Source organism: Mesoplodon mirus (genome assembly GCF_964341445.2).
Source record: "Mesoplodon mirus genome assembly, contig: HAP1_SCAFFOLD_759, whole genome shotgun sequence".
NCBI classification, from domain to species: Eukaryota; Metazoa; Chordata; class Mammalia; order Artiodactyla; family Ziphiidae; genus Mesoplodon; species Mesoplodon mirus.
In genome coordinates, this window is record NW_028295273.1 from 112,936 (window position 1) to 138,264 (window position 25,329).

At 43.5% G+C, this 25,329-nt stretch overlaps 1 protein-coding gene across 1 annotated transcript in view; it reads right to left on the reverse strand.

Annotated features, from left to right (window-relative positions):
- The window catches only part of LOC309797585 (forkhead-associated domain-containing protein 1-like), a gene marked incomplete at both ends in the record, with an annotated part of 87,959 nt that extends 66,942 nt beyond the window's left edge, over positions 1-21,017 (reverse strand). Inside the window, 2 exons of the mRNA XM_082646078.1 lie at positions 1,111-1,317; positions 20,925-21,017. Coding sequence (XP_082502204.1) covers positions 1,111-1,317; positions 20,925-21,017 — 300 coding nt within the window. The remainder of the gene's footprint in view (positions 1-1,110; positions 1,318-20,924) is intronic.
- Positions 21,018-25,329: the final 4,312 nt, after the last annotated feature.

Sequence of the window (25,329 nt, forward strand, 5' to 3'; positions counted from 1 at the left end):
GGATGCGGTGTCATGGGCCCTGCAGCCGGAGGGACGGTGCTGATCTTCTCTGAGTGAGTATTTAGGGCTGCCTAGGGGACCGACACCACAGGATTCTGTCTAGATTCTCTAAACTTTATTTATTTATAACCAGCCTCGTCCCAGAAAGGACTTTAAGCCTCAGAAGTCTCAGTCCATGCAGCGTTCTTGGTGCTGGGGAGTGAGGTTAACACGCCGTCTCTCTGGGACACACACGACAGGTATTGTGTGCTCACCACGAATGGGCATTATTCTGGGAGTTTTACAATTAGAACCATCTCATTTAGCCCTCGAGATAAGCCTGCAAGGTCATTGCTGTCGTTGGCCCCATTTTGTAGATGAGGAAACCGAGGTTCAGAGGGGTCCAATGGCTTGTGCAAGAGTGCACCGAGTAGGCCAGTGGCAGAGCTGGGGTTCTGACCCAGGACTGTGTTGCTAACCAGCCCCCATCCCGCCTCCCTACTGAACCAGATACTTCTGGTCACTTAGCTTTGCTGGGCGAATTTTGGGTTACGTTCCGCTTAACCTGGGGCCATACTTTAGGTCCTGATCCCGGGAACATTTCTGATCCGGTGTGATAACAGCTGGCAGGCCTTGAGTGTCTACTCCGGCCAGAGACTTTGACTTTTTATACATAGATACTCTCTCAACGCCCTGCACCGCTGAGAAGACCCAGACCCAGGCACGCAGAGAAGCCTGGCCGAGGTCGCAAAGCTAGGAAGTTGCAGAGCACTGATCTGCCTAAAAAGGAAGCATCCATCTCTGCATCTTCAAAAGCACACACCTGCTTTCCACCTCCCCTCGCCAAGCTTCACTTTTCAGGAAAATGCTCTCGCTCTGGGCTGGTCGCTAGGCAACCCTTGCATGTAATTCCACGAAATGCCCAGAAGAGGGCGCGAGGACTCGCTCTCCCCGGGCACCCACGCGATGGGGCTGAACTTCGCAGAATCGCGAAAGGAAGAGTGACGCGCTCCAGACGAACTCCACCTGTGGCCGTACCCGAGCCCTAGGCTGCACGGAAGGTGACACAACACGGCACCTCTGCACCCCGCCCTCCCCCCGCCCCCCCCCTCCGCAGGGGCCTGGACTCACCGAGGCTGGGTTTTCGATGACCAGTTCATAGGTCAGCCCTCCGGACCCAAACCTCAGGATGTCTCCCGGTAGGAGCTTCACAGCCACGTTCTGAATGTGGCACTCATTGACGAACGTGCCGTTGCAGGAATTGAAGTCGTGGAGAACAAAGCTGCTTTCGGCCTCATTATATTCAATGAGTGCGTGATGGTTGTCGACGTCTGCAGACTGAAATGCAGAAGGGGGACAGTCAGAGCCAGGAATAACAGGAATAACAAGGAATAACTAGTGCCACTGACACTGGGGGCCCCAATGTGCTAATCACTTCATCTGGCTGGACAGTCACTGCAATCCTCATTTTAAGAGGAGGATGCTGAGGGTCAGAGAGGTTAAGTGACTTGCCTAAGGCCACACAGCTAGTGAGTGGAGGGTCACCAGACCCTGACAGCAGACCCAGAATAGATGCCCAGTTTTGGGGTAGGGCGTCAGGCAACACAGAGGCAAGAGGGAACTCGGGGGGAATTGGCCAGGAATTGGCCACTTGATAGTTCTCTGATCCCATGCAAGTATCCTTTTGGTTGTCCCGAGTGGCAAGACAGCAGAAATGGCCCAACACAAACCAGAAAGGTCAGTTGGCAAGTGACAACTGTCCATTTACTGCAAGTGTTAAAGTTAAGGGGAGGTTTTGTCATAATTGTTGTTTTCATTTGTTTGTTCTATTCATTTCAAAAATAACAAGTGTTTTCTAATAATGCAGAAAATGAGAACTAGAGAGAAACACAAAGAAGACATTAAAATCACTTAGACTCCCGTCCCCCAGAGGCAGGCACTGAGAACATGGTGGTTCACATCATTCCAGTCTTTTCTCTATGCTTACAATCTTTTTAAAAAGTTTAAACACAATTGAGCTCACACCACAAAACATAGTTTTATAACTACCTTTTAAAAGCCTTGGTGTACAATGAAGGTTTTTCCCATGTGATTAATTATTAGTGTTGCTTCTTAAAGCTAATCAGAATTTATCTAACCAAAGATGATCTATTTTTCAATAGGGGCCCTGGTGTGACCACATTTCCCACAAAAGAGAGAGACCCCAGACAGTGAATTGTCAGTGGGGTCAGAAACCTCCTGTGTAACCACTTTAATAAGAAGAATGAGCAAAACTCAGCACCAAGGAGGAAATATCACATCCCCCCTGGCCCTGGCGCCCTGGACTATGGGCTGCAGGGCACGTGCGAAGTCTTCTGTCTTCTCAGGACACTGCCTATGAGCCATCCACTCCAGCCTGAGACTTTGCAACTATTTTCTAAGTCACTCTTCTCAGAGCGCCTCATCCAACTTTCATAGAGAGTACTTGGACTTAGAAATCTATACTAATGTCCCACAATATAATTATAACCAATAGCTTTTATTAATAATAGCTTATAGTATATGAATAGATAATAATATAACTGCATATATTAGTAGAATATATTAATGACACATTATGTGTAATTACACAAATGCCAGGAAATTTGCTAAGTGCTTTACTGCATTATCCCATTGCATCTTCACAATAATTCAAAGGGATACTTCCTCATTTCAAAAAAATTTAATTTTTTATTGAAGTCTAGTTGATTTACAATGTTGTGTTATTTTCAGGTGTACAGCAAAGTGATTCAGTTATACATATATATAATATCTATTCTTTTTCAGATTCTTTTCCATCACAGGTTACTGCAAGATATTGAATATAGTTCCCTGTGCTGTACAGTAGGTCTGATAATTACTCATTTTTTAGACGAGGAAACTGAGGCATAGAACGATTACGTGTGCCCACAGTCAGCCACTTTGACTCGCCTGGCTTGTTCCCAGGTTTGCCTGATTCAAATGACTGTGCCTTTACCCACTTTTCAAATTCCTACCAAACACTTTGACACTTAAAATACTGGAACACAAGAAGAAAGCAGGAGTAGCTCTATTAATTTCAGGCAGAGCCAACTTCAGAGGAAGGAAAGTTATCAGGGATAAAGAGAGGCGATACATAGTGATAAAGGGGTCGATTCTCCAAGCAGACATAACAGTCCTTCATTGTATGTACCCAACAATAAAGCATCAAAGTATGGAAGGCAAAAACTGATAGAACTGCAAGGAGAAGCAGATGAATCCATCATGGTAGCTGGAGACCTCAACAGCCCTCTGTCAGTGACGGGCAGACCCACCAGGCAGAAAATTAGGAAGAATGGAGTTGAACTGAACAGCACTACCATCATCTGGATCTAACTGGCAACCACACAGCTTCATCCCACAGCAACAAAACACACATCCTTCTCAAGCTCCCATGGAACATTCACCAAGCAGACCACATTCCAGGCCACGAAATATACCTCAACAAATGTAAAAGAATAGAAATTATGCAAAGTACGTTTTCAGAACACAATGGAATTAGGCTAGAAACCAATACCGGAAAGACAGCTGGAAAATCCCCAAATATTTGGAGATTAAACAACACACCTCTAAATAACAGATGGGTCAAGGAGGAAGTCTCATGGGAAATAAAAATTTATCTTGAGCTAAATGAAAATGAAAATACAACCTATGAAAATTTGCAAGATGCAGTGAAAGCAGTGCTTGGAGGGAAGTTTATGGCATTGAAGGCATACATTTGAAAAGATCTAAGCTTCCACCTTATGAAACTAGAGAAAGAAGAGCAATATAAGCCTACCACAAGCAGAAGAAAAGAAGCAATGAATGAAATAAAAAGCAGGAAAACAATAGAGAAAAGTCAGCAAAATAAAGAGCTGTTTGGTTTTTTTTTTTTTTTTTTTTGTAAAGATCAATAAAATTGACAAACCTCTAGCAGGATAACCAAGAAAAAAAGAGAGAAGATACAAATTACTCAAATCAGAAATGAAAGCGATGGCATCACTACTGATCTCATGGACACTGAAGGGATAATAAAGGAATATTATGAATAATTCTATGCCCACAGATTTTATAACTTAATGAAGTGGACCATTTCCTTGAAAGACACAATCTACTGAAAGTCACACATGGAGAAATAAATACTCTGAATAGACTCATATCTAGTAAAGAATTTGAATCAATAATGAATAACCTTCCAAAATGGAAAGCACCAGGCCTGGATGGGTTCACTGGTCAATTCTATCAAACATTAAGGAAAGAATGATATCAGTTCTAAATAATCTCTTCCAGAAAATAGAAGAAGAGAGAACACTTCCCAGCTCATTCTGTGAGGCCAAGCTTATTCTAATAGCAAAACCAGATAAAGATATTGCAAAACAGGAAAATTGCAGACCAATACCTCCCATGAACATAGATGCAAAATCCTCAACAAAATATTAGCAAATTGAATCCAGTGATGTATAAAAAGACTTCTACACCACAGTCAAGTGGGATTTATTCCAGGTATGCAAGGCTGGTTCAACATTTGGAAATCAATTAATGTAATCCATCACATCAACAGCGTAGAGAAGAGAAATCGCATTATCATAACAGTAGATGCAAAAAGAGCATTTGACAAAATTAAACACCATCCATGATAAACTAACAAACCACCGAACCACCACAACAACTCTTGGCAAATTAGGGATGGAGGGGAACTTCCTCAACCTGATAAAGTACATCTATAAAAACCCTAAAGCTAACGTCATATTTAATGGTGAGAAACTAGAAACTTTCCAATTAAGATCAGGAATAAGGTGAAGATGTCCCCTTTCACCACTCATTTTCAACATTGTACTGTATGTCCTAGCTAATGCAACAAGGCAAGAAAAGAGAATAAAAGATAGATTGGGAAGGAAAAAGAAATCTTCTTTGGTGAGGTGTTTGTTCAGATCTTTTGCCCATTTTGCAGATGGCATGATTGTCTATGCAGAAAATCCCAAAGAACCGACAGAAAGCCCTCCTGGAACTAATGAGCAATTGTACCCAGGTTGCAGAATACATGATTAATATACAAAAGTCAATTGCTTTCCTATATACCAACAATGAACAAGTGGAATATGAAATTAAAAACACAACACCATTTACATTAGCAGCAAAAAAAAAAAAAATGAAGTACTTAGGAATAAATCTAACAAAATACTTAGCTATATGAAGAGGTATCTGAAGAAAACTACAAAATGTTGATGAAAGAAATCAAAGTAGTCTAAATAAATGAAGAGATATTTCATGTTTATTTGAAATTCCTTAATGATATATGATGTTTAACATCTTTTCATATGCTTATTTGACATCTGTAGATTTTCTTTGGTGAGGTGTCTGTTGAGCTCTTTTGCCCATTTTTAAGTTGGGTTGTTTGGTTTCTTATTGTTGATTTTTAAGACTCATTTATATTGTTTATTTATTTATTTTATTGAAATGTAGTCGATTTACAATGTTGTATTAATTTCTGCTGTACAGCAAAGTGATTCAGTTATACATATATATACATTCTTTTTAAAATATTGTTTTCCATTATGCTTTATCACAGGATATTGAATATAGTTCCCTGTGCTCTACAGTAGGACCTTGTTGTTTCTCCATCCTGGATGTAACAGCTCACATCTGCTAACCTCAACCCCCCACTCCATCTCTCCCTCAACCCCCTCCCCCTTGGCAACCACAGTCTGTTCTCTATATCCATGAAGACTCATTTATTTTGGATACATGCTTACAGCATCTTTCTTCATAACTGCCAAAAACTGGAAGCAACCAAGATGTCCTTTAAAAGGTAAATGGATAGACAAATTGTGGTACATCCATACAATGAAATACTAGTGATAAAAATAAATGAGTTATCAAATAACAAAAAAGACATGGAGGAATCTTAAATGCATATTGCTTAGTGAAAGAACCTAGTCTGAAAAGGTTACATACCGTATGATTCCAACTGTATGAAATTCTGGAAAAAGTAAAACTATAAGGAGAGTAAAAGATCAGTGCTTGCCAGGGGCACAGGGGCTCTGGGGCTCAGAATGAAGAGGAGGGGCACAGGGGATTTCAGGGCAGTGAAAATATTTTTTATGATACTGTAATGGTGGATACTTGTCACTATACATTTGTCAAAAGGAAAGAACGTACAACGCAAAGAGTGAACCCTAATGTAAACTATGGACTTAGTTAATAATAGCATATCAATATTGGTTCATCAGTTGTAACAAATGTACCGCACTAATGCATGATGTTAATAATAGGGGAAACTGTGTGTATTGGAGGGGTGGATATATGGGAACTCTCTGTATTCTCTGCTCAATTTCCTGTAAACCTAAAACTGTTCAAAAAATAAAGTATTTAAAAAAATGAAAACACATTAGTTCTTTGGAAAATGTCACCCACATCATCTTCATCATCATTGCCATTGATCTTTGTGTCCTTTGAACCTTTGATAACCCATGAATGAGAGAAATTCTGTGTTACATTTTGTTTGTCTCTTGCCAGGCTTCACTGCTTTCAGTTCCTCAAAAACTGTCAAGCCATTATTAAGAAATCAAAGCAAGCAGGAAGTTTTAAATGACTCCACAAATTCGGGTGAGCCTCTACCACATGTTAGGCCAGGAGACAGCTTCCTAGTTTGGCCCTATAATATCACTCGCTCCCTTTACTTGGAAAATTGCTAAATGCTGCTACTGTACAGACGCCCTGCTGCTAATACAGACTGACTCTATAAGCCCCAGCCTACTGAGCTGTCCAACTATGAGATGAACTGTTATTTATTTATTATTATTTTTATTATTATCCTTATCATCCTCTAACATATTTTGAGGGCTTCCTGTGAACTGGGCCCTGCTGAAGCATTTTGTGTGCATTTTTATCATTTAATCTGCATGACAGCCCTAAACAGGGACTCTATTATTATCTCCATCTTAGAGATGAAGAAGCTGAGACTCAAAAGGCGAAGTGAGAGGACAGCATTACCTTGATACCAAACCCAGACAAAGACACTACAAGAAAACTACAGACCAATATCTCTTATGAACACTGATACCACAATCCTCAACAAAATAGGAGGAAACCAAATTCAACAGCACATTAAAAGGATCATACACTATGACCAAGTGGGATTTACTCTTGGAATGCAGACTTGATGGTTCAACATATGAAAATTTATCCATGTAATACATCACATTAACAGAAAGAAGGAAAAAAATGATCATCTCGATTGATGTACAAAAAGCATTTGACATAATGCAACACTCTTTCATGATAAAAGCACTCAACAAATAGGGAATAGAGGGAAATTACCTCAACATAATAAAGGTCAAATATGAAAGGCCCACAGGTAGCATCATACTCAAAGGTGAAAGACTGAAAGCTTTTCCTCTAATTTCAAGAATAAGATAAGGATACCTGCTTTTGCCACTTCTATTCAACAAAGTGCTGGAAGTCCTAGCCAGAGCAATTAGGCAAGAAAAAGAAATAAAGGCATCCAAATTCGAAAGGAAGAAGTAAAATTATCTCTGTTCACAGGCAACATGATCTTACATGTACAAAATCCTAAAGAGTCCATGAAAAACCACAACCCTCTTAGAACTAAAAAATAACATTCACTAGCAAAATCATAGGACACAAAATCAACACACAAACATCAGCTGTGTTTCTATATGCTCACAATGAACAATCTGAAAAGGAAGTTAAGAAAATAATTTCATTTACAATAGCATCAAAATGAATAACATATTTTGGGATAAATTTAACCAAGGTGGTAAAAGATGTGTACACTGAAAACTACAAAGTGCTGCTGAAAGAAATTAAAGACACAAATAAATGGAAAGACACCCTGTATTCGTGGGTTGGAAGACTTAATATTGTTAAGATGTCATTACTACACAGCAGGATCTACAGATTCAAAATCCCAACAGCAGTTTTGGCAGAAATAGAAAAATCCATCCTAAAATTCATATGGAATCTCAGTGGACCCCAAATAGCCAAAATACTCTTGAGAAAGAAAAGCAAAGTTGGAGGTCTCACACTTCCTGATTTCAAAACTTACTGCATACAAAGGTACAGTAATCAAAACAGTGTGATACTGACATAAGGTCAGGCACATAGGCCAATAGAATAGAATAGAGAGCACAGAAATAAAACTTTGCATATATGGTCCAATGATTTTTGACAAGGGTGCCAAGATTATTCAATGGGGAAAGAACAGTATTTTCAACAAATGATGCTGGGAAAGACTGCAAAAGAATTAAGTTGAACTCTTACCTTACACCATGTATAAAAATTAACTCAAAGTGGATCAAAGACTTAAACAGAGTCTAAAACTATAAAACTTTTAGAGGAAAGCACAGGAGGAAAGCTTTATGACATTGGATTTGGCAATGCATTATTGGATATGATACCAAAAGCATAGGCAGCAAAAGTAAAAATAGATAAATTCAACTATATCAAAAATTAAAACTTCAGTGAATCAAAGGACACAATAAACAGGGTGAAAGGCCATCTAGAGAATGGGAGAAAATAGTTGCAAAACACAAATCTGAAAAAGGGTTAATATGAAGAATATATAGAGAACTATAACTCAACAACAACAACAAAAAAGAACCCCCAAATAACCTGATCAAATATGGGCAAAGAACTGGAATAGACATTTCTCCAAAGAAGATATATAAATGTCCAACAAGCATATAAAAAGATGCTCAACATTACTAGTCATTAGGGAAATTCAAATCCAAACCACAGTGAGATACCACCTCATACCCATTAGGATGGCTACTATCAAAAACAAACAAACAGCAACAGAAAATAACAAGTGTTGGCAAGGATGTAGAGTAGGGGAACACTTATGCACCGCTGAGAATGTAAAATGGTGCAGCTGATATGGAAAACAGTAGAGCGGCTTCTCAAACAATTTAGAATAAAATTATCATATGATCCAGCAAGTCCACTTCTGGGTATATACCCCAAAGAATTGAAAGCAGGAACTTAAAGAGTTATTTGTACACTCATGTTTATAGTAGCATTATTCACAATTGCCAAAAGGTGGAAGCCACCCAAGTGCCCACTGACCGATGATTGGATAAGCAAAATGTGGTCCATCCATACAGTGGAATATTATTCAGTGTAGGAGGAAGGAAATTCTGACACATGCTACAACATGGATGAACCGTGAGGACATTATGTGAAGTAAGTGTCACAAAAAAGCAAATTTTGTATGATTCCACTGTGTGAGGTACATAAAGTAGTCAAGCTCATAGAAACAAAATAGAACGGGGGTTGCCAGGAGCTGGGGAAGGGGAAACGGGGAATTGCTGTTTAATGGGTACAGTTTCAGTTTTGCAAGATGAAAAATTCTGAGGCTGGTTGCACAACAATGTGAATAACTTACAACTACTGATCTGTACACTTAAAAGTGGTTAAGACGGTAAACTTTATAGGTATTTTACCACGATTTAAAAAATGGCTAAGATGAAGGGACTCACTCAACATCAGGATGCTGGCCCAGGGCAATGTCAGGGTTTGAACCCAAGTCTAATTCCAAAACTTGTACCTTTGATTTGTACCCTGTGATTTTCAGAGTAGAGAGTGATTTTTTTTTTTTTTTTTTTTTTTTTTTTTTTTTGCTGTACGCGGGCCTCTCACTGCTGTGGCCTCTCCCGTTGCGGAGCACAGGCTCCGGACACACAGGCTCCGTGGCCATGGCTCGCGGGCCCAGCCGCTCCGCGGCATGTGGGATCTTCCGGGATCGGGGCACGAACCCGTGTCCCCTGCATCGGCGGGTGGACTCTCAACCACTGCGCCACCAGGGAAGCCCAAAGTAGAGAGTGATTTAATAATGAGAGAGGAGACAGGCAGGACCTAATATAGAAAACAAGTGCATTTTTTAAGGCTCCTGCATTGAAAATGTCTTTAAAAAGTATATAGTGAGTCCATAAAATATTGAGACGTTTAAACTTCTATTAACAATGACCATCTGCTCTGACGACCCCTGTGCTTTAAGGAAGCCTCCTCGGGAAGCTGACTTAGTTATGACATTGCCCTGAGGTTCACTGACATTGTCGCTGAGGTTCGACGTGTACCTGGAACCGTCCTTTGGAGCTAGGTTTCAACCTTGCATCACCTGGCACTGGGAAGCCCCATCTCAGACCATAACCTCCCACTCCCGGCCTTCCTTATCCTCTGTCTCGTCCTCTCCTTGAGTCACGTAGCCTTTGCTCCCTGTTTGCTCCCTATGGGTAATGCCCTATGCTCACCCAGCCTGGGCCCTGCTCAAGCTCACCAGCTCCTTCAAGTCCATCCTGGCCCCCAAACCCTCCTGCCACCCTCACACTTCTGTCCTGAGGCTGGCCCAGTGCCCTTTGGGCCCCCCAGCCAGCAGGTCCCTGCTCTCAGGCTTTTCATTCTACTTTGACAACAGCCTCCTAGGTCTTCACCTCCTGCACCTGCCTGCATCCTCCGTCTGCTTCTCCCGACCCTCCTCCATCCCTTTACACGGCGCCCTCTGCCCAGCAGGCCCACCTGTGCGGCTACATCCATGGGCTGATGGGCTCCTTGTGTCTGGTTTCTGGTTGGGTTTGGCCAATGGGGGGGTTAGAGATCAGAGCAGGGAGGAGAGAGCTTGGGGTACTTACTCCCCTGGCTTCCATTCTCTGGGGCCACACAGCTTCCCTCAGAGGACTCTACCCAGCCCTCGGGGTCTCCGGGTCCCAGGAAATGCCCCTGCCCCTCACCCCTCAGCTCTGGGGGTGGGAACAGTCCTCACTCATACTAGCTCTGGGCCCTGCACTATCCTTTGTGGTTTCTCTGAGCCCTGCCCACTCCCTATGGAGTCCCTTCAGGAAACTCCCCTCCATCACTCCACACCCCTGTGAATGTGCCTTCAGCTCCCTGCCAGGACCTGGACTTCCCAGGCATGGAGAAGCTCCTAGATGGGAACCTCAAGGCTTCTCCTAGCTGCCAAGGGCCTCCGGGTGGTCCTGCCTTCATCCCACCCTGGTCTGGTCCCTCTCCTCAACCAGCTCCTTGATGGGAACCTCAAGGCTTCTCCTAGCTGCCAAGGGCCTCCGGGTGGTCCTGCCTTCATCCCACCCTGGTCTTGTCCCTCTCCTCAACCATCTCCTCTTCTGCATCCTCACCTTGACAGTGTAACTTCCGTCTAACCTGTGAACGTGCTCACCACCCCCTCGGCCTGGAAACACCGCCCCTTCCCCCTTCCTTTCCTTTATTGTCAAATGGCTTCAAGAGGTTCCTCTCCCGCTGGGTCCTCAACCCACTGCCATTGCCCTCGGGGGCCTCCTCGGGCTCTCGGCCTCCCTGTGACATGTGACACAGTTGTCAGAGAGAGGCACGTGGCCTGGTGGTTCAGGGGTTGGGGGAGCAGGGCAACGTGGTGGTTATTAGACTGGGCTCGAGTCCAGCTCTCCTACTTCCTAGCAGGGTGACCTTGGGCAAGTGATACCTCAGCTTCCTCATCTGTAAGGTAACAAAAGGACAGTCTTATAAGCTACTGGTGATGTATAAATGATATAATACATACAAAAGCACTTAGAAGAGAACATAGGGCAAATGGGAAATGTTCTCTCTTATGAGCAAGAGGATGGGCTCTGGAGTTAGAAAGCCTTGAGTTCAAGTCCCACCTCTGCTACCTTCCAGCTGTGCAGCCTGGGGCACGGTTCTTTGCTTCTCTTTGGTTGCTCCCTGAGCAGCAAAAATGAGTTTGATAAGCTGGGCTTCGTAGGATTGACAAAAGGTACTGCTTGGTGACATGTTCAAAGGAGTGGGATAACATTTTTGAAATTAACTTGTGTGTGTGTGTTTGTGTGTGTGTGTGTGTGTTTTATCTATTTCTTTTAACCTTTTGGTTCTAGGCTATCCCATCCCCCAGCCCCAGCCCCCCACTGCCTCCAGAAAGGGATGTAGTGCAGAAATAGTAAAAAAAAAAAAAATGGGGTTTTCAAAAGAATAAGGATATGAGGAAACGGCCAGGCGCTGGTGAGACGACGGGTCTGGGATTGGAAGGAAAGAAGAAGCTTCTCTGCTTCCCCGTCAGCTGGATCCTTCCTCCCCGGTCTCCCCGGGAGAGCCCTGTGGACCGGCAAGGCCTCAGGAGAGGCTGGTCCTGAAATCAGACTGCCCGAGCGTGGTGCCCAGTGCCCCAGCCTCCCTCTGTGACCTCAGGCAGGATAATCAGCCTATCTGTGCCTCAACGCCCTCATCTGTAAAGTGGGGCAAACAACACTAACCTCCTAAGGATGAAATGAGTTAATACACTCGAAAGTGCCCAGAACAGTACCTGGCACAAAGCAAGCTGTCTCTGTGATGAATACCCTCAGCCTGGCAGCAGCTCTCTGGCTCCCTCACCTCTCTGACTGCTTCCAGGTCTCCACGCCGGGCTCCTCTCCCCTCAGATGTCCGTTTCCTCCTCACTCTGTCCATGGGCTGGGGCCACTGTGCCACCCCCTCGATTCGCAGGTGTGTATTTCCAACCCCTGGTTCATCTCCAGGCCCCAAACTGCCTGGCCGCTTCCGGGATGTTCAGGTGCTCACTCAACCAGTCCTGCTTCCTGCCCTCTTGGTAACGGGATTATCACCTGCCAGCTCATCCAGCCATCTTTCTCCGTGGCCTGTGGCATTGATCCTACTGATTCTTCCAGAAAGCTCTCAGACCAGTCCCAAAGCAACGGTCCAGTCAAGTGGTAGTATTAATGTGCTGGGCAGAATGGTCTCCCAAAGATGCCCATGCCCTGATCCCCAGAACCTGGGAATATGCTCCATGACGTGGCCAAAGGGACTGTGATGATGTCAAGGTTACTAATCAGTGCTCTTAAAAGAGGGAGACTAAGGACTTTCCTGGTGTTGCAGTGGTTAAGAATCCGCCTGCCAATGCAAGAGACACGGGTTCGAGCCCTGGTCCGGGAAGATCCCACATGCCACGGAGCAACAAAGCCCGTGTGCCACAACTACCGAGCCTGCGCTCCAGAGCCCACGAGCCACAACTACTGAATCTGCGTGCCTAGAGCCCGTGCTCCACAACAAGAGAAGCCACTGCAATGAGAAGCCCGTGCACCGCAACAAAGAGTAACCCTCGCTCGCTGCAACTAGAGAAAGCCTGTGCTCAGCAACGAAGACCAAACCCAGCCAAAAACTTTTAAAAAATTTTTTAAAAAGTGGGAGACTATCCTGGGTTATCCAGGTGGGACTAATTGAACTCCACCAGTCCTTATAAGCAGAGGACTTACTCTGGCTGTATTGGAGAGATAAGTGGTGTTTCTTGCTGGGCCCCCATTTAACAGCCCCAATGCTCCTCTTCCTGGGAAAGCACCAGGTCAACGTTTCCTCTTTACCCAAATCCCCCCCTAGATGGCAACACCTCAGTCTGTTGCATGAATGAGGATCACAAGAACATTCATCTCACATTTCACTGACAACCCCCATTCTCGATTCCACAGAGTGGAATTTCCCTAGCTTAGTCAATTATCTTGTTATCTCAGTTAACTGAGAATTTCCAATTTAGATATTAGATGTTCCCAAAGCTAAATTTACACTCAAAAAGTGAAGCTTCTGTTTTTAGAAGCTTGAGTCAGCTCAGTCTGAAACTCAGCCCCACCTCCCCCGTCTAGCTGTGTGATTTGGGCCAGTTCCTTAACCTTTCTGAGTCCCATGTCCATGTCATCAAATGAGGATAATAATGATAATAGTAGTTCTCACCTTCACAGGATTTGTTTTGTGGATATAATTCTATAAATATATATACAGAACATACATAGATGATGTATAAAGCCATGTGAGATACAGTAAGTAGTCCATAAATGTATGCTGTAGCTGTTTGTATTATGTATGCTATTCAAAAGATTATGATCTTTCTTTCATATCACATCCATCAGAATGGCTACTATTAAAAAAAAAAGGGAAATAACAAGTGTTGGTGAGGACGCAGGGAAAGTGGAACCCTTGTGCCCTGTTGTGAGAATGTAACTTGGTGCAGCCACTATGGAAAACAGCATGGCAGTTCCTGAAACAATTAAAAATAAAATTATCATATGATCCAGCAAGTCTACTTTTGGGTATATATCCCAAAGAACTGAAAGCAGGGCCTTGAAGAGATATTTATACACCCATGTTCATAGCATTGTTTGCAACAGCCAAAAGGTGGAAACAACCCAAGTGTCCATCAGTAGATGAATGAATTAACAAAATGTGGTGAATCCACACAATGGAATATTATTCAGCCTTAAAAAAGGAAGGAAATTCGGACACATGCTACAGCCTGGATGAACATGGACATTATACTCAGTGAAAGGATATTATACTCAGTGAAAGAAGCCAGTCATGAAAAGACAAATACTGTTATGATTCTACTTATATGAGATACCCAGAGTAGCCAAGGTCATAGAGACAGAAAGCAGAACGGTGGTTGCTGGGGGCTGGGATTGGGGGATAAGGGGAGTTGTTGTTTCATGGGTACAGTTTCAGTTCTGCAAGATTCAAACAGTTCTGGAGATGGATGGGGGTGATGGCTGCACAACAGTGTGAATATATTTAATGCCACTGAACTGCACACTTAATAAAAGTGGTTAAGATGGTAAATTTTATGTTATGCATATCTTACCACAATAAAAAAAAAAAGAAAAATGAGATCACGATCTAGCCCTTTCCTCTGAACGTTTCCTCTTGGAAGCCCTCCATCTGCTGGTGAGAAACTAGTCCCATCAATTGCTGTGGTGGGTACTGACCAATGAAATCAGCCGCCAGTTCCCAAACAGGGGACAAAACATTCCCTGAGGACTGGTGAGACCAAACAGGTGAACCCCCAGAGCAAGGAGCACTTGGGGAGAAGCCAGGGGTGAGGTGGGGGTGAGGGGGGAGGATGGGAGCACGACCCAGGCAGGAAGACAAGCGTGATGCAGATGGGGAGCCAGCAAGTGCACCCTCCCAGGCCTGTTTCATTCCGTGGATTTCCCCACAGAGAGTCCACCTGTCACCTTATGTCCCAAAATGCAGGTGTTTGCTTAGAATAACAGAAATGTGAATTACACAGGTACCATACTTCACCCCGTAGATCAGTGAAGATCCAATGGGGGGTCAGCACCCTAGGCTGGGGAGGGAGTGGGAGACGGGCGTCCACTGCTGGCAGGACACCACATCCGGAAACCTCTGGTGGGCAATTTGGCCATGCCCATCAGAGTTACAGCTGTATGTGTCCTTTGACAGAGCAGACATACCTGCACGTCCGTGAAATGATGCAAATAATAGGAGAATCCCAGCAGCCTTGTTTAATAATAATAAACAAGATTATGGTGTAGGCTCTGGTTCTTTTCTGAGAGGGAGCCCAGAACTGGCAGGGGCCAGGAAAAGGGACGAGAGTCGTCCGGCTGGATGGGATCTGGGGTGTGTGTATGAGATCAGTCTGGCTTCACGACCCTCAGATCCCACGCTAGAAGGGCTGACACAGGCTGGAGAGATGGCTCCACCCATGAGAAAGGAGATGGCTGGCAGGACACTGATCACCGAGGGTGAGGGGTGGACACCAGCATTTCATCCCCCTGTCATGTCTGTTCTTTCTTTTTCTCTTCCATCTCCACCCTCGTAGCTGCAGCCCTGCGCTGACTTGGGCTGTCCTAGAGCTCAGTCTTCTAGGGATCCTAGGACTTCCCCAGGGTGGGACTGGGGGAGTCCCTGGGGAGGGGTAGGGTCAGTCAGCCCTTCATTGTTTACCCTTCGCTTCTCTTTTCCTCAAAACAAAGTTTATTGAAAGAATACACACACACACACACACACACACACACACACACACACACAAGCAGGAGTTCTGCTGATCAAGAACGGAGAGGGAGGGAGCACTGATGGTGGGGTTCTCAAAGTGTGGTCCTGGAGCCAACTCCAGGGGACTCCATTCCCCCCACCTGAACCTGGGGAGCATATAAATGTGAAGATTCCTGGGCCTTACCCCAAACCCACTGGGTCAGAATGCCTAGGAGTTCATGTTGAACAACCACTCTTAAACATGCGGAAAATCCAACAACCACTGGCTTTGGTGTTTCTTCATTCTGGAAGAACTGAGTCCCTTTCTCAGCAGAGTTTAAATAACAGCCACATCCAACTCTAAAGATTACAGTTTACAAGGCACATCAAATCATATAAATTATAACTTGCAAGGTTTAGCTGTGAAATGAGCAAGGCTGAGGCTTTTGAGCCATGTAAAATGGGAGAGGGGAGATTGTGAATAGAGCTCCTGATGGCTCGCCTGCACACAGCAGCTGGGATGTTCACTGGCAGGTCTCCCCCTTGTTTACAATCCTTCAAGCCTTCTTCCCACTGCTTTTCAGATAAAGATCAAAACCCTTATGGTGACATGAAGGAGGCCGACTTGTCCCTTAGCCCTCCTCCTTCCCACTCTGACTTCTGGACGCCCTGGTTTTCTCTCAGTCCCTTGGGTTCACAATATGCTCTTCCACCCCAGGGCCCTTGCACATGCCATTCCCTTCTCCTATTGTCTAGTTAAGTCCTCCTTGTCTTCCATATTCCTTTCCTTTACAGCCCCAATGTTGGAATGGAATTAGTCACACCTTTGTGGGATCATTTGACTTATTTCTCTCTCTCCTGGCAGCTTCCTGATGGCAGGGACCATGTCCAGTTCTGCCATCACTGTACCCCTACACTTGGCTCGGTGCTGAGGCTCTGGGTAAATACTGTGCAATGAATGAGTGATAGCAACAGTTATCACTGTTGACTATAAACAGTTCTCACTAGCCTGGCTATAAACAGGCTTCCTATTGCCTTAGGGAACCAAACTCCTTACAGGATATAGAAAAAAGTCTGGAGGGTAAAACCCTGCAAATATCAATATTGATATTTCCTTGAGCCAAATGATTACAAGTGACCTTTATTTTCTTCCTTATATTTTCCTTTCTCCCAATTTTTAAAAACAAGAAGCATGTAACTACCTTCCATTATCGGAAAGAGTAAATGATGTCGAAATACTACGATACCAATAGTCAAAACAACATGTCAGCCTTGCTGATGAGTAGAAATCTTTAGAAGCATGACTGCCTATTCTTTAGGATTGATCCAAGCAAATAAACAATCTTTTTTATTTGCTAGATGTAACCTCTGGGTAAATGCAATGATGACTTTTTAGTAATATAAATCCCTGAATTTTTTTTTTTTTTTTTTTTTTTTGCGATACGCGGGCCTCTCACTGTTGTGGCCTCTCCCGTTGCAGAGCTCAGGCTCCAGACACGCTGGCTCAGCGGCCATGGCTCACGGGCCCAGCCGCTCCGCGGCATGTGGGATATTCCCGGACCGGGCACGAACCCGTGTCCCTTGCATCGGCAGGCGGACTCTCAACCACTTCGCCACCAGGGAAGCCTAGTGACGTATTTCTTAAGCTAAGTCCGAGGAGCAGTAAGCAGTCAATTATTTATATACAATGAATGCAACTCAATTTCTGTCTAGTTAATAACTGTCCTCATTAGTTCCCTTTTCCAAATGGCTTATTAATGTCAGTGGATCCTCATCTCAACCCTGTGCACCTCTGAGGATTCTTCTCAGTCTCTGTTTTAGGAGACCATAATAATGATCATTGTGTCATTCACTGACCACCACATGCCAGGCTCTTTATATGCATTTCTCACTTAATCCTCAGAATAAACCTGTGAGGTAAGAGGTTTACAGACAGGGAAAAGGAGCTCAGAGTGATTAAGTAATTTGGTTGAAGTCACTCAGCCACAAAGTAGCCTAATGAGATTCAAACCCAGCTCTGTCTATCTCCAAAGCCTGTGCTTTTAAAAATTACTACAGTTTTCTAATATCATAGTCCAGTTCAAAACACAGATCTCTGTCTCTACTTTAGCCAGACAGGAAATAAAACTACCCCAAATCTATGCCTTGTTAGGATAAAGAAGAAACTACAGTTCTTCTTCTTCTTCTTTTTCCTCCCACTTTGCACACTGAACAGATGTTCTGTGTCCTTGAAGGGAGACCATATCATGGAGGAGAATCTCACGGGGACGTTCATGGAGTTATCTTTAAATCTGTTGCGTTTACAATAAACATTCTCAGAAAACTAGGAATAAAGGGGGAAATTTCTCACTTGGTAAGAACATGTATAAATACCCTACAGCTAACCTCGTACTTAACGGTTAAAGACTGACTTTTTTCCCCTAAGGTCAGGAACAAGTGAATATAAGGATTTATACACTGCTCTTGTTCAGCAGAGTCCTGGAAGTCTTAACCAGGGAAATAAAGCAAGGAAAAGAAGATTCAAGGCATTCACATCTCCTTTTCTGAAAGGAGAAATAAAATTGTTCTTATTTGCAGATGACATGATTGTTTATGTATAAAATCCCAAGAAATCTACAAAAGCCCTTATATAAGAAAGTACAGTTAAGGTTCCAAGATACCAAGAAGCATACAAAAATCAACTGTATATCTATATACTGTCAATGAACATGTGGACACCAAAATTAAAAATATAATACCATTTACAATCACTCAAAAAAAAAAAGAGAGAGATATACTTAAGTGTAAATCTAACAAAACATGTTCAGGACTCGTATGCTGAAAACTACAAAACACTCATGAGAGACACTGAATAAATGGAGAAATATACCACGATCATGAATTGGAAGACAATGTAGGAGTATATCAATTATTCTCACATTGTTATATAGGATTAAACACAATTCCAATCAAAATTACAGCATGATATTTTGTATATACAGACAGGCTTACACTAAAATGTAAATGGAAAGGCAAAGGAACTAGAATAGGTTAAAAATTTTTTTTAAAGAAAAGTGGGAGGAATCACTCTACCTGATTTAAGACTTACATAGCGACAGTAATCAAGGCTATCTCATAATGGTAGATCCATTATGACAAATAGATCCATGAAACATAATAGGGAACTAAGAAGTAGCCCCCATAGAAAGTATGGCCAGATTATTTTTGACAAACTTGCAAAAGCAATTCAATGGAGAAAGGATAGTCTTTTCAACAAATGGTTCTGGAACAACTAAATATCCACATGCAAGAAAAATGAACTTTGACCTAAATCTCACATCATAAACGACAGTGAACCCAAAATGGTTCATAGATTTAAACATAAAAGTATAAAACACTTAGAAGAAAACATAAGAGAAAATCCTCAGGGTCAGGGACCTGGTGGCATGTTCTTAGACATGACACTAAAAGCATGATCTATAAAAGAAAAAATAACTACCTGGACTTCATCAAAAGTTAAAGCTTTTGCTCTGTGAAATACTCTGCTAAGAGAATGAAAAGACAAGCTACGGATGGGAGAAAATATTTGCAAACCATCTATCTGACAAGGGACTCATATCTAAAATACATAAAGAATTCTCAAAACTCAATGGTAAAAAAATTAACAATTCGATTAGAGACACTTAAAAGATATGAAGAGATATTTCACTGAAGAGGATATGCAGAAGGCAAACACGTACATGAAAAGACATTTAACATCACTATCGATTTGGGAAATGCAAGTTAAGACTATGATGAGATACCACTACACACTTACTAAAACAGCTAAAATGAAAAACAGTGTTTATGCTAATTGCTGGTGAGGATGTGTCTCATACATTGCTGGTGGAAATGAAAAATGGTACAGCCATGCTGGATAAGTCTGGCAGTTTCTTTACAAACCGAATCTATATAAACACATATGTTAATCCATGCAATCATACTCCTGAGCATTTATCACAGAGAAATAAAAACTTATGTTCACACAAAAACCTGTATACAAATGTTTATAGTACATTTATTTGTAATAGCCCCAAATGGAAACAAAATGTCCTTCAAAAAGTGAATGGTTAAACATAGGTGATACGTCCATACCGTGGACTATTACTCAGCAATAAAAGAACAAGCTAATAACCTAAATGGATGTCAAGGGCATTACAATGACTAAAAAAAAAAAAAAAAAAACAATCGCAAAGGTCATAGATAAATGATGAAAATTATAGAGACGGAGAACAGATTAGTGCTTTTCGGAGCGTGGGGACGATGGTGGGAGGAGGAATTGTGACTATAAAAGGAGCATCACAAGGGACATCTCTGATGATGGAATACTCCTATATCCTGAGGGCCACACCCAAATCCACACGTGGTAAAATGGCACAGGACTCCACACATGCTTTGTGCCATTCTCTCTACCATTTGTGCATCTATAATTATTTCAAAATAAAGTTTAAAAAACTCTGTTGAGTGAAGTCTGACAGTGGTCTGCCTTTCACAGTCCTAAAGGGATTCCATTGCATTTCTCTTTCTGCTTCAATATTTTAATCCCTTTCAAAATGTTAAAAGGCTCAAAGCCACTGTTTTTATAATTCCTTACTTACAATTTCTTCCAACTTCCTTGGCTGTCAATGAGCTGGGACTGTGGACCAAGCCACAGCTAATTCAGAGAATGGAATGAAATGAAGTGAGAGAGCACTGAGGCCATGCCCAGGGCTTACCCTGATTTACTACTTGGAGGTACGGGGGCGGGGGAGGGCTCTGAGGGGCCCGTAGTCTCCAGAAGCTCTGGAAAGGGCGAGAGGCCATTGCTCAAGCTGGGCACTTCAGGTGGCCGTGGCTGCCACACGCGGAGCAGGTGAAGGTCAAGCATCAGCTCTACGCCCACCTTCCAAACCGCGCCATCAGGGTGGGACACTGCACACACAGTCAGCAAAGGACACAGGGCCCATCGCACTTTGCACTGTGCTCATTCTTACCACATGTGCCAGGGAGACCCAGCACATGTGGGGAAATGGTTATTGGTGGCACACCGAGGAAGGCTGGGACTGTTAGCCAGAGGCTGTGCTTTACAAGAGACTGGAGTCCACAGAACAGTAAGGACTTTTGGTGGTGTGAGGGGTAGGGAGGGTCGGGGACTGGCTAGGAAGAGGTCTTACCTCTAAAACAAGGTCTGAATTTTCATGCCTTCCAATCGTAGTGCTTTTATTCAGGACAAAATAGCCTTCTGCACTCTTTAGATAGGCTTTCATATTCTCTGCTTTCCCTATAAAAGGTTTTCAGAAAACAATTTTGTTAGAAAAATACAGTCCTCTAATTATTCAATGTCATATTTAGAATGAATGGAATACACCATAATGTCCACAGGAGAAGTCAGCAGAGGTAGGAGTGGATAGCTGGATTTAACAATGATCACAATGATAATTCCACACATTTTTAAGACTGTCCTTTTAACAGTGATAGCCGGCATAGATGAGCTTGCTTCTGATCACAAGAGGACATCCTTTATGTAATTCAGAGCACAAACAAGCAATAGCAAAAAAAAAAAAAAAAAAAAACAAATCCGAATTCCACTGATAACTGCTCTCCACCTCCCATTAAGCTTAGTTTGGGGTTAGTTATCTGCCAGAATCAAGTACTCAGTGTTACTAACCCACCACTTACTAGCTCTGTGACTCTGGGTGATTTACTTATTCTCTCTCTATGCCTCTGTTTCCTCATCTGTAAAATGGGGCTAATAATACTCTGTATCCCAAAGAGTTTTGTGAGGATTAAATGTGAAGCATCTAGAATGGTGATTGCTACACTAAACACCCATTTGTCCTACTGTGATTGTGACTGTTATTAATCTTGGGCTTCTGAACTTTGACTCAAGAAACCCCAACTTCTACAGAGCTTCTTAAAGTGTGGAAGAGTCAGTCATCAAGGAAATGGGCATTAGAAGATACTTTCTTTTTAAGTCACCGCATTCCTTCATATATTTAGGTTGAAAAAAAATGATTTCCAAAGACAAAATATCAAGATTATAGCTTGGCTGTACGGTCAAGACTCTGTACGTATCTTTTGCTGGCATTTTATTATGAAAATGTCAAACACACAGAAAAGTTGAAAGAAGTGGATGGTGAACTTCTATAGAACCACCACCCAGATTCTACAATCAACATTTTGTTCTATTTGCTTTATCACATATCTACCCATCTATACATTTTATATTTTAATGCATTTCAAAGTAAATCCTATACATGGTTTTAAAATTTATTTATTAATTTTTGGCTGTGTTGGGTCTTCGTTTCTGCGCGAGGGCTTTCTCTAGTTGTGGCAAGCGGGGGCCACTCTTCATCGCGGTGCACGGGCCTCTCACTATCGCGGCCTCTCTTGTTGTGGAGCACAGGCTCCACATGCGCAAGCTCAGTAGTTGTGGCTCGCGGGCCTAGTTGCTCCGCGGCACGTGGGATCTTCCCAGACCAGGGCTCGAACCCATGTGCCCTGTATTAGCAGGCAGATTCTCAACCACTGCGCCACCAGGGAAGCCCTATACATGTTTTTTATTATTTATTTATTTATTTATTTATTTATTTTAAAATTTTTTTTTTTTTTTGCGTTACGCGGGCCTCTCACTGTTGTGGCCTCTCCCGTTGCGGAGCACAGGCTCCGGACGCACAGGCTCAGAGGCCATGGCTCACGGGCCCAGCCGCTCCGCAGCATGTGGGATCCTCCAAGACCGGGGCACGAACCTGTGTCCCCTGCATCGGCAGGCAGACTCTCAACCACTGTGCCACCAGGGAAGCCCATATATACATGTTTTTTTTTTTTTTTTATTGCGGTACGTGGGCCTCTCACTGTTGTGGCCTCTCCCGCCGCGGAGCACAGGCTCCGGACGCGCAGGCTCAGCGGCCATGGCCCACGGGCCCAGCCGCTCTGCGGCATGTGGGATCCTCCCGGACCGGGGCATGAACCTGTGTCCCCTGCATCGGCAGGCGGACTCCCAACCACTGCGCCACCAGGGAAGCCCACATGTTTTTTAAAACATAAAAATTTCAGTGACTTCAGCTGGTTCCAAGATGTTGATGATAATTCACATGATATTTGAATTCTGATCCATCTCAGTGCCATGTCACAGATAGTCTCTTTTCTTTTTTTTCCTTTTTTTTTTTTTTTGGCTGTGTTGGGTCTTCGTTGCTGCATGCGGGCTTTCTCTAGTTGCGGCGAGCGGAGGCTACTCTTCCTCACGGTGCGCAGGCTTCTCACTGCGGTGGCTTCTCCTGTTGTGGAGCATGGGCTCCTGGTGTGCAGGCTTCAGTAGTTGGAGCACGTGGGCTCAGTAGTTGCGGCACGCGGGCCCTAGCTGTGGCTCGCAGGCTCTAGAGTGCAGGCTCAGTAGTTGTGGTGCACTGGCTTAGTTGCTCCGAGGCATGTGGGATCTTCCTGGACCAGGGCTCGAACCCGTGTCCCCTGCATTGGCAGGCGGATTCTTAACCGCTGAGCCACCAAGAAAGTCCCCAAAGTCTCTTTTCAACTGAAAGGTCACTGAAGTGTGAAGCTGTTAAACTGTGGATAAAAACAAAAATCTCTAGGTCTGACCGTAGAGGGTCTCCTGTCTGGCTCTGCTTTCCATCAACATCTCCATCATCATTCCATCACTGAATCCCTACTAAGTGCCAGGCACTGGGCTATCCTTTTACACACATGGCCTCTTTTCATCCTCAGAACCACCCTGCGAGGCAGGTGTCAGTATTGTCCCGCTTTACAAATGAGGAAACTGAGACTCAGAGAAGTTAAGGTCACACAGTAGTAAGTGTGTGACAACTCTGGGCCTTTGCATGTTACCAGTGTACAAACCTCCATTGCTGCTGGTGGGGCAGAGTAGGGGTGGGGGAATTGCACTGTCTGCTGACACTTGGCACATGTAATAAAAGAAAGTCCTTGAAACCAGCATTCTATCCTCTGAAAGGAAGACGAGACCCTACCTGGGGGTAAGAGAAATAAAAATAAGCTGGATAGTTTATATTTGTAAACTTTGAGGCCTGTGGATGTCCCACAAATATTGATGCTTTCAGATAATGAGAAATACATTTGATTAAGTTCGCTGTCATGTATACAGGGGAAAAGACATTTCCTCTTCCCAAAGAACCATGCTCTGCTGCCTTCAGTTATTAATCTTCAATTGCAGAGGACCATGTTAGCACGCAACACATTCAAGTCTAATTAAGCTAAAATGGAAACTTCCAAGAAATGTCTCTTCTGCAGGAAAACCACAGGAAAAGCCACTAATCTAAAACTTAAACTTGGATTATGCACATATTTGTTGTTTAGCTCTCACCCCAGACGTCCCCAAGGCTGGGGTCTTCTCTCTGCTCAGACGTCCCTCTTCGGGGCAACCACCTGACCACTCTGGCTAAAGGCACCCTCAGTCATATTATTCCCCTGCTAGTTTTCCCCTGCTGTGTTTCCTTCCTTGTACTTATCATTCTCTGACATGTTCTTGTTCCTTTCTTTAGTTATGCTTGCTGTTGGTTTCTCTTTCACTAACATATATGTTCCTGGAAAACCAGGACTGTGTTCATTTTGTTCAGAAGCAATTCTTCATGGGTATTTTGTGTTTGTACCCATCTTCAGAGCAAAGGCATTGAAAGATTTTGTCCTGCACTCACTTTCCGAGGATGCTTGTATGGCAAACAGCCTGGGAGGATAGAGGTAATGTTTCTAATAAAGATAACGGCTCCTTCTGGGGCAAAAGTTGGGCAGGTTTGCTAGCAGCCCCTTTCAAAGATTGCAGTTTCCTGAGTTTGGAGTTCCTTACCTGGGACACAGACCCACTGTGCGCACAGCATCCACACTGGCTGCTCTGCACCACCCCGAGGGACTTTCAGGGCAACAGGAACCAATGTGCATATGCAGCTCTGCTGCCTGTTATGTCGGCTGTGCTGTGAGTAATCAAGTTCTTTGTTTCTGGCCCAGGAGTCTCTTGTCTTCTGCCAGGAACTATAAGCTGGGCAGGCTAACTTACTAACTTTCAAACAGGGTCAAATGTCAGACCCTTTGCAGTTCCTGCCAGTTCTGTGCATTACCCCTTCTCCAGGGTAGGGGGCGGCGGGGGGGCAGAACCTGACACATAGTAGGTGCTTGGGAAACACTTGCTGAGTGAATGAAAATACAAAGGGCACCTCAAAGCAAGTCAGTACAGCGAGCTGGCTAGGAAGCTTTGATAGTAACTACCTTTCATTTTTCCTGTCAGTATCTAGCTTAGATGACTCCTTGGAAAACCTAAATTCTATCTCTTTAGCTTTTGGATTGGACAATATTTCTCCACCTTCATTTTGCCCTGTGCATCACTTCCTTGCGTGAAAACACTGTCAAAGTAATTTGAATGTGTGGAGCTCTGTGAATTCGTTCTTACTCAGTGCCATGGAGCACCAGCCACAGGAAAGAGCAAAAGGGCTTCAGTCATCTGCGTTCCCCCGACCACTTTGGATGGCTCAGAATTGGGCTATAGGAGCAAACTTTCTTTTGAGGTTTACAGTGGCCTCAAAGTTCCTTAAAGAAGGGGAGTTCAGGTAAGGGGCG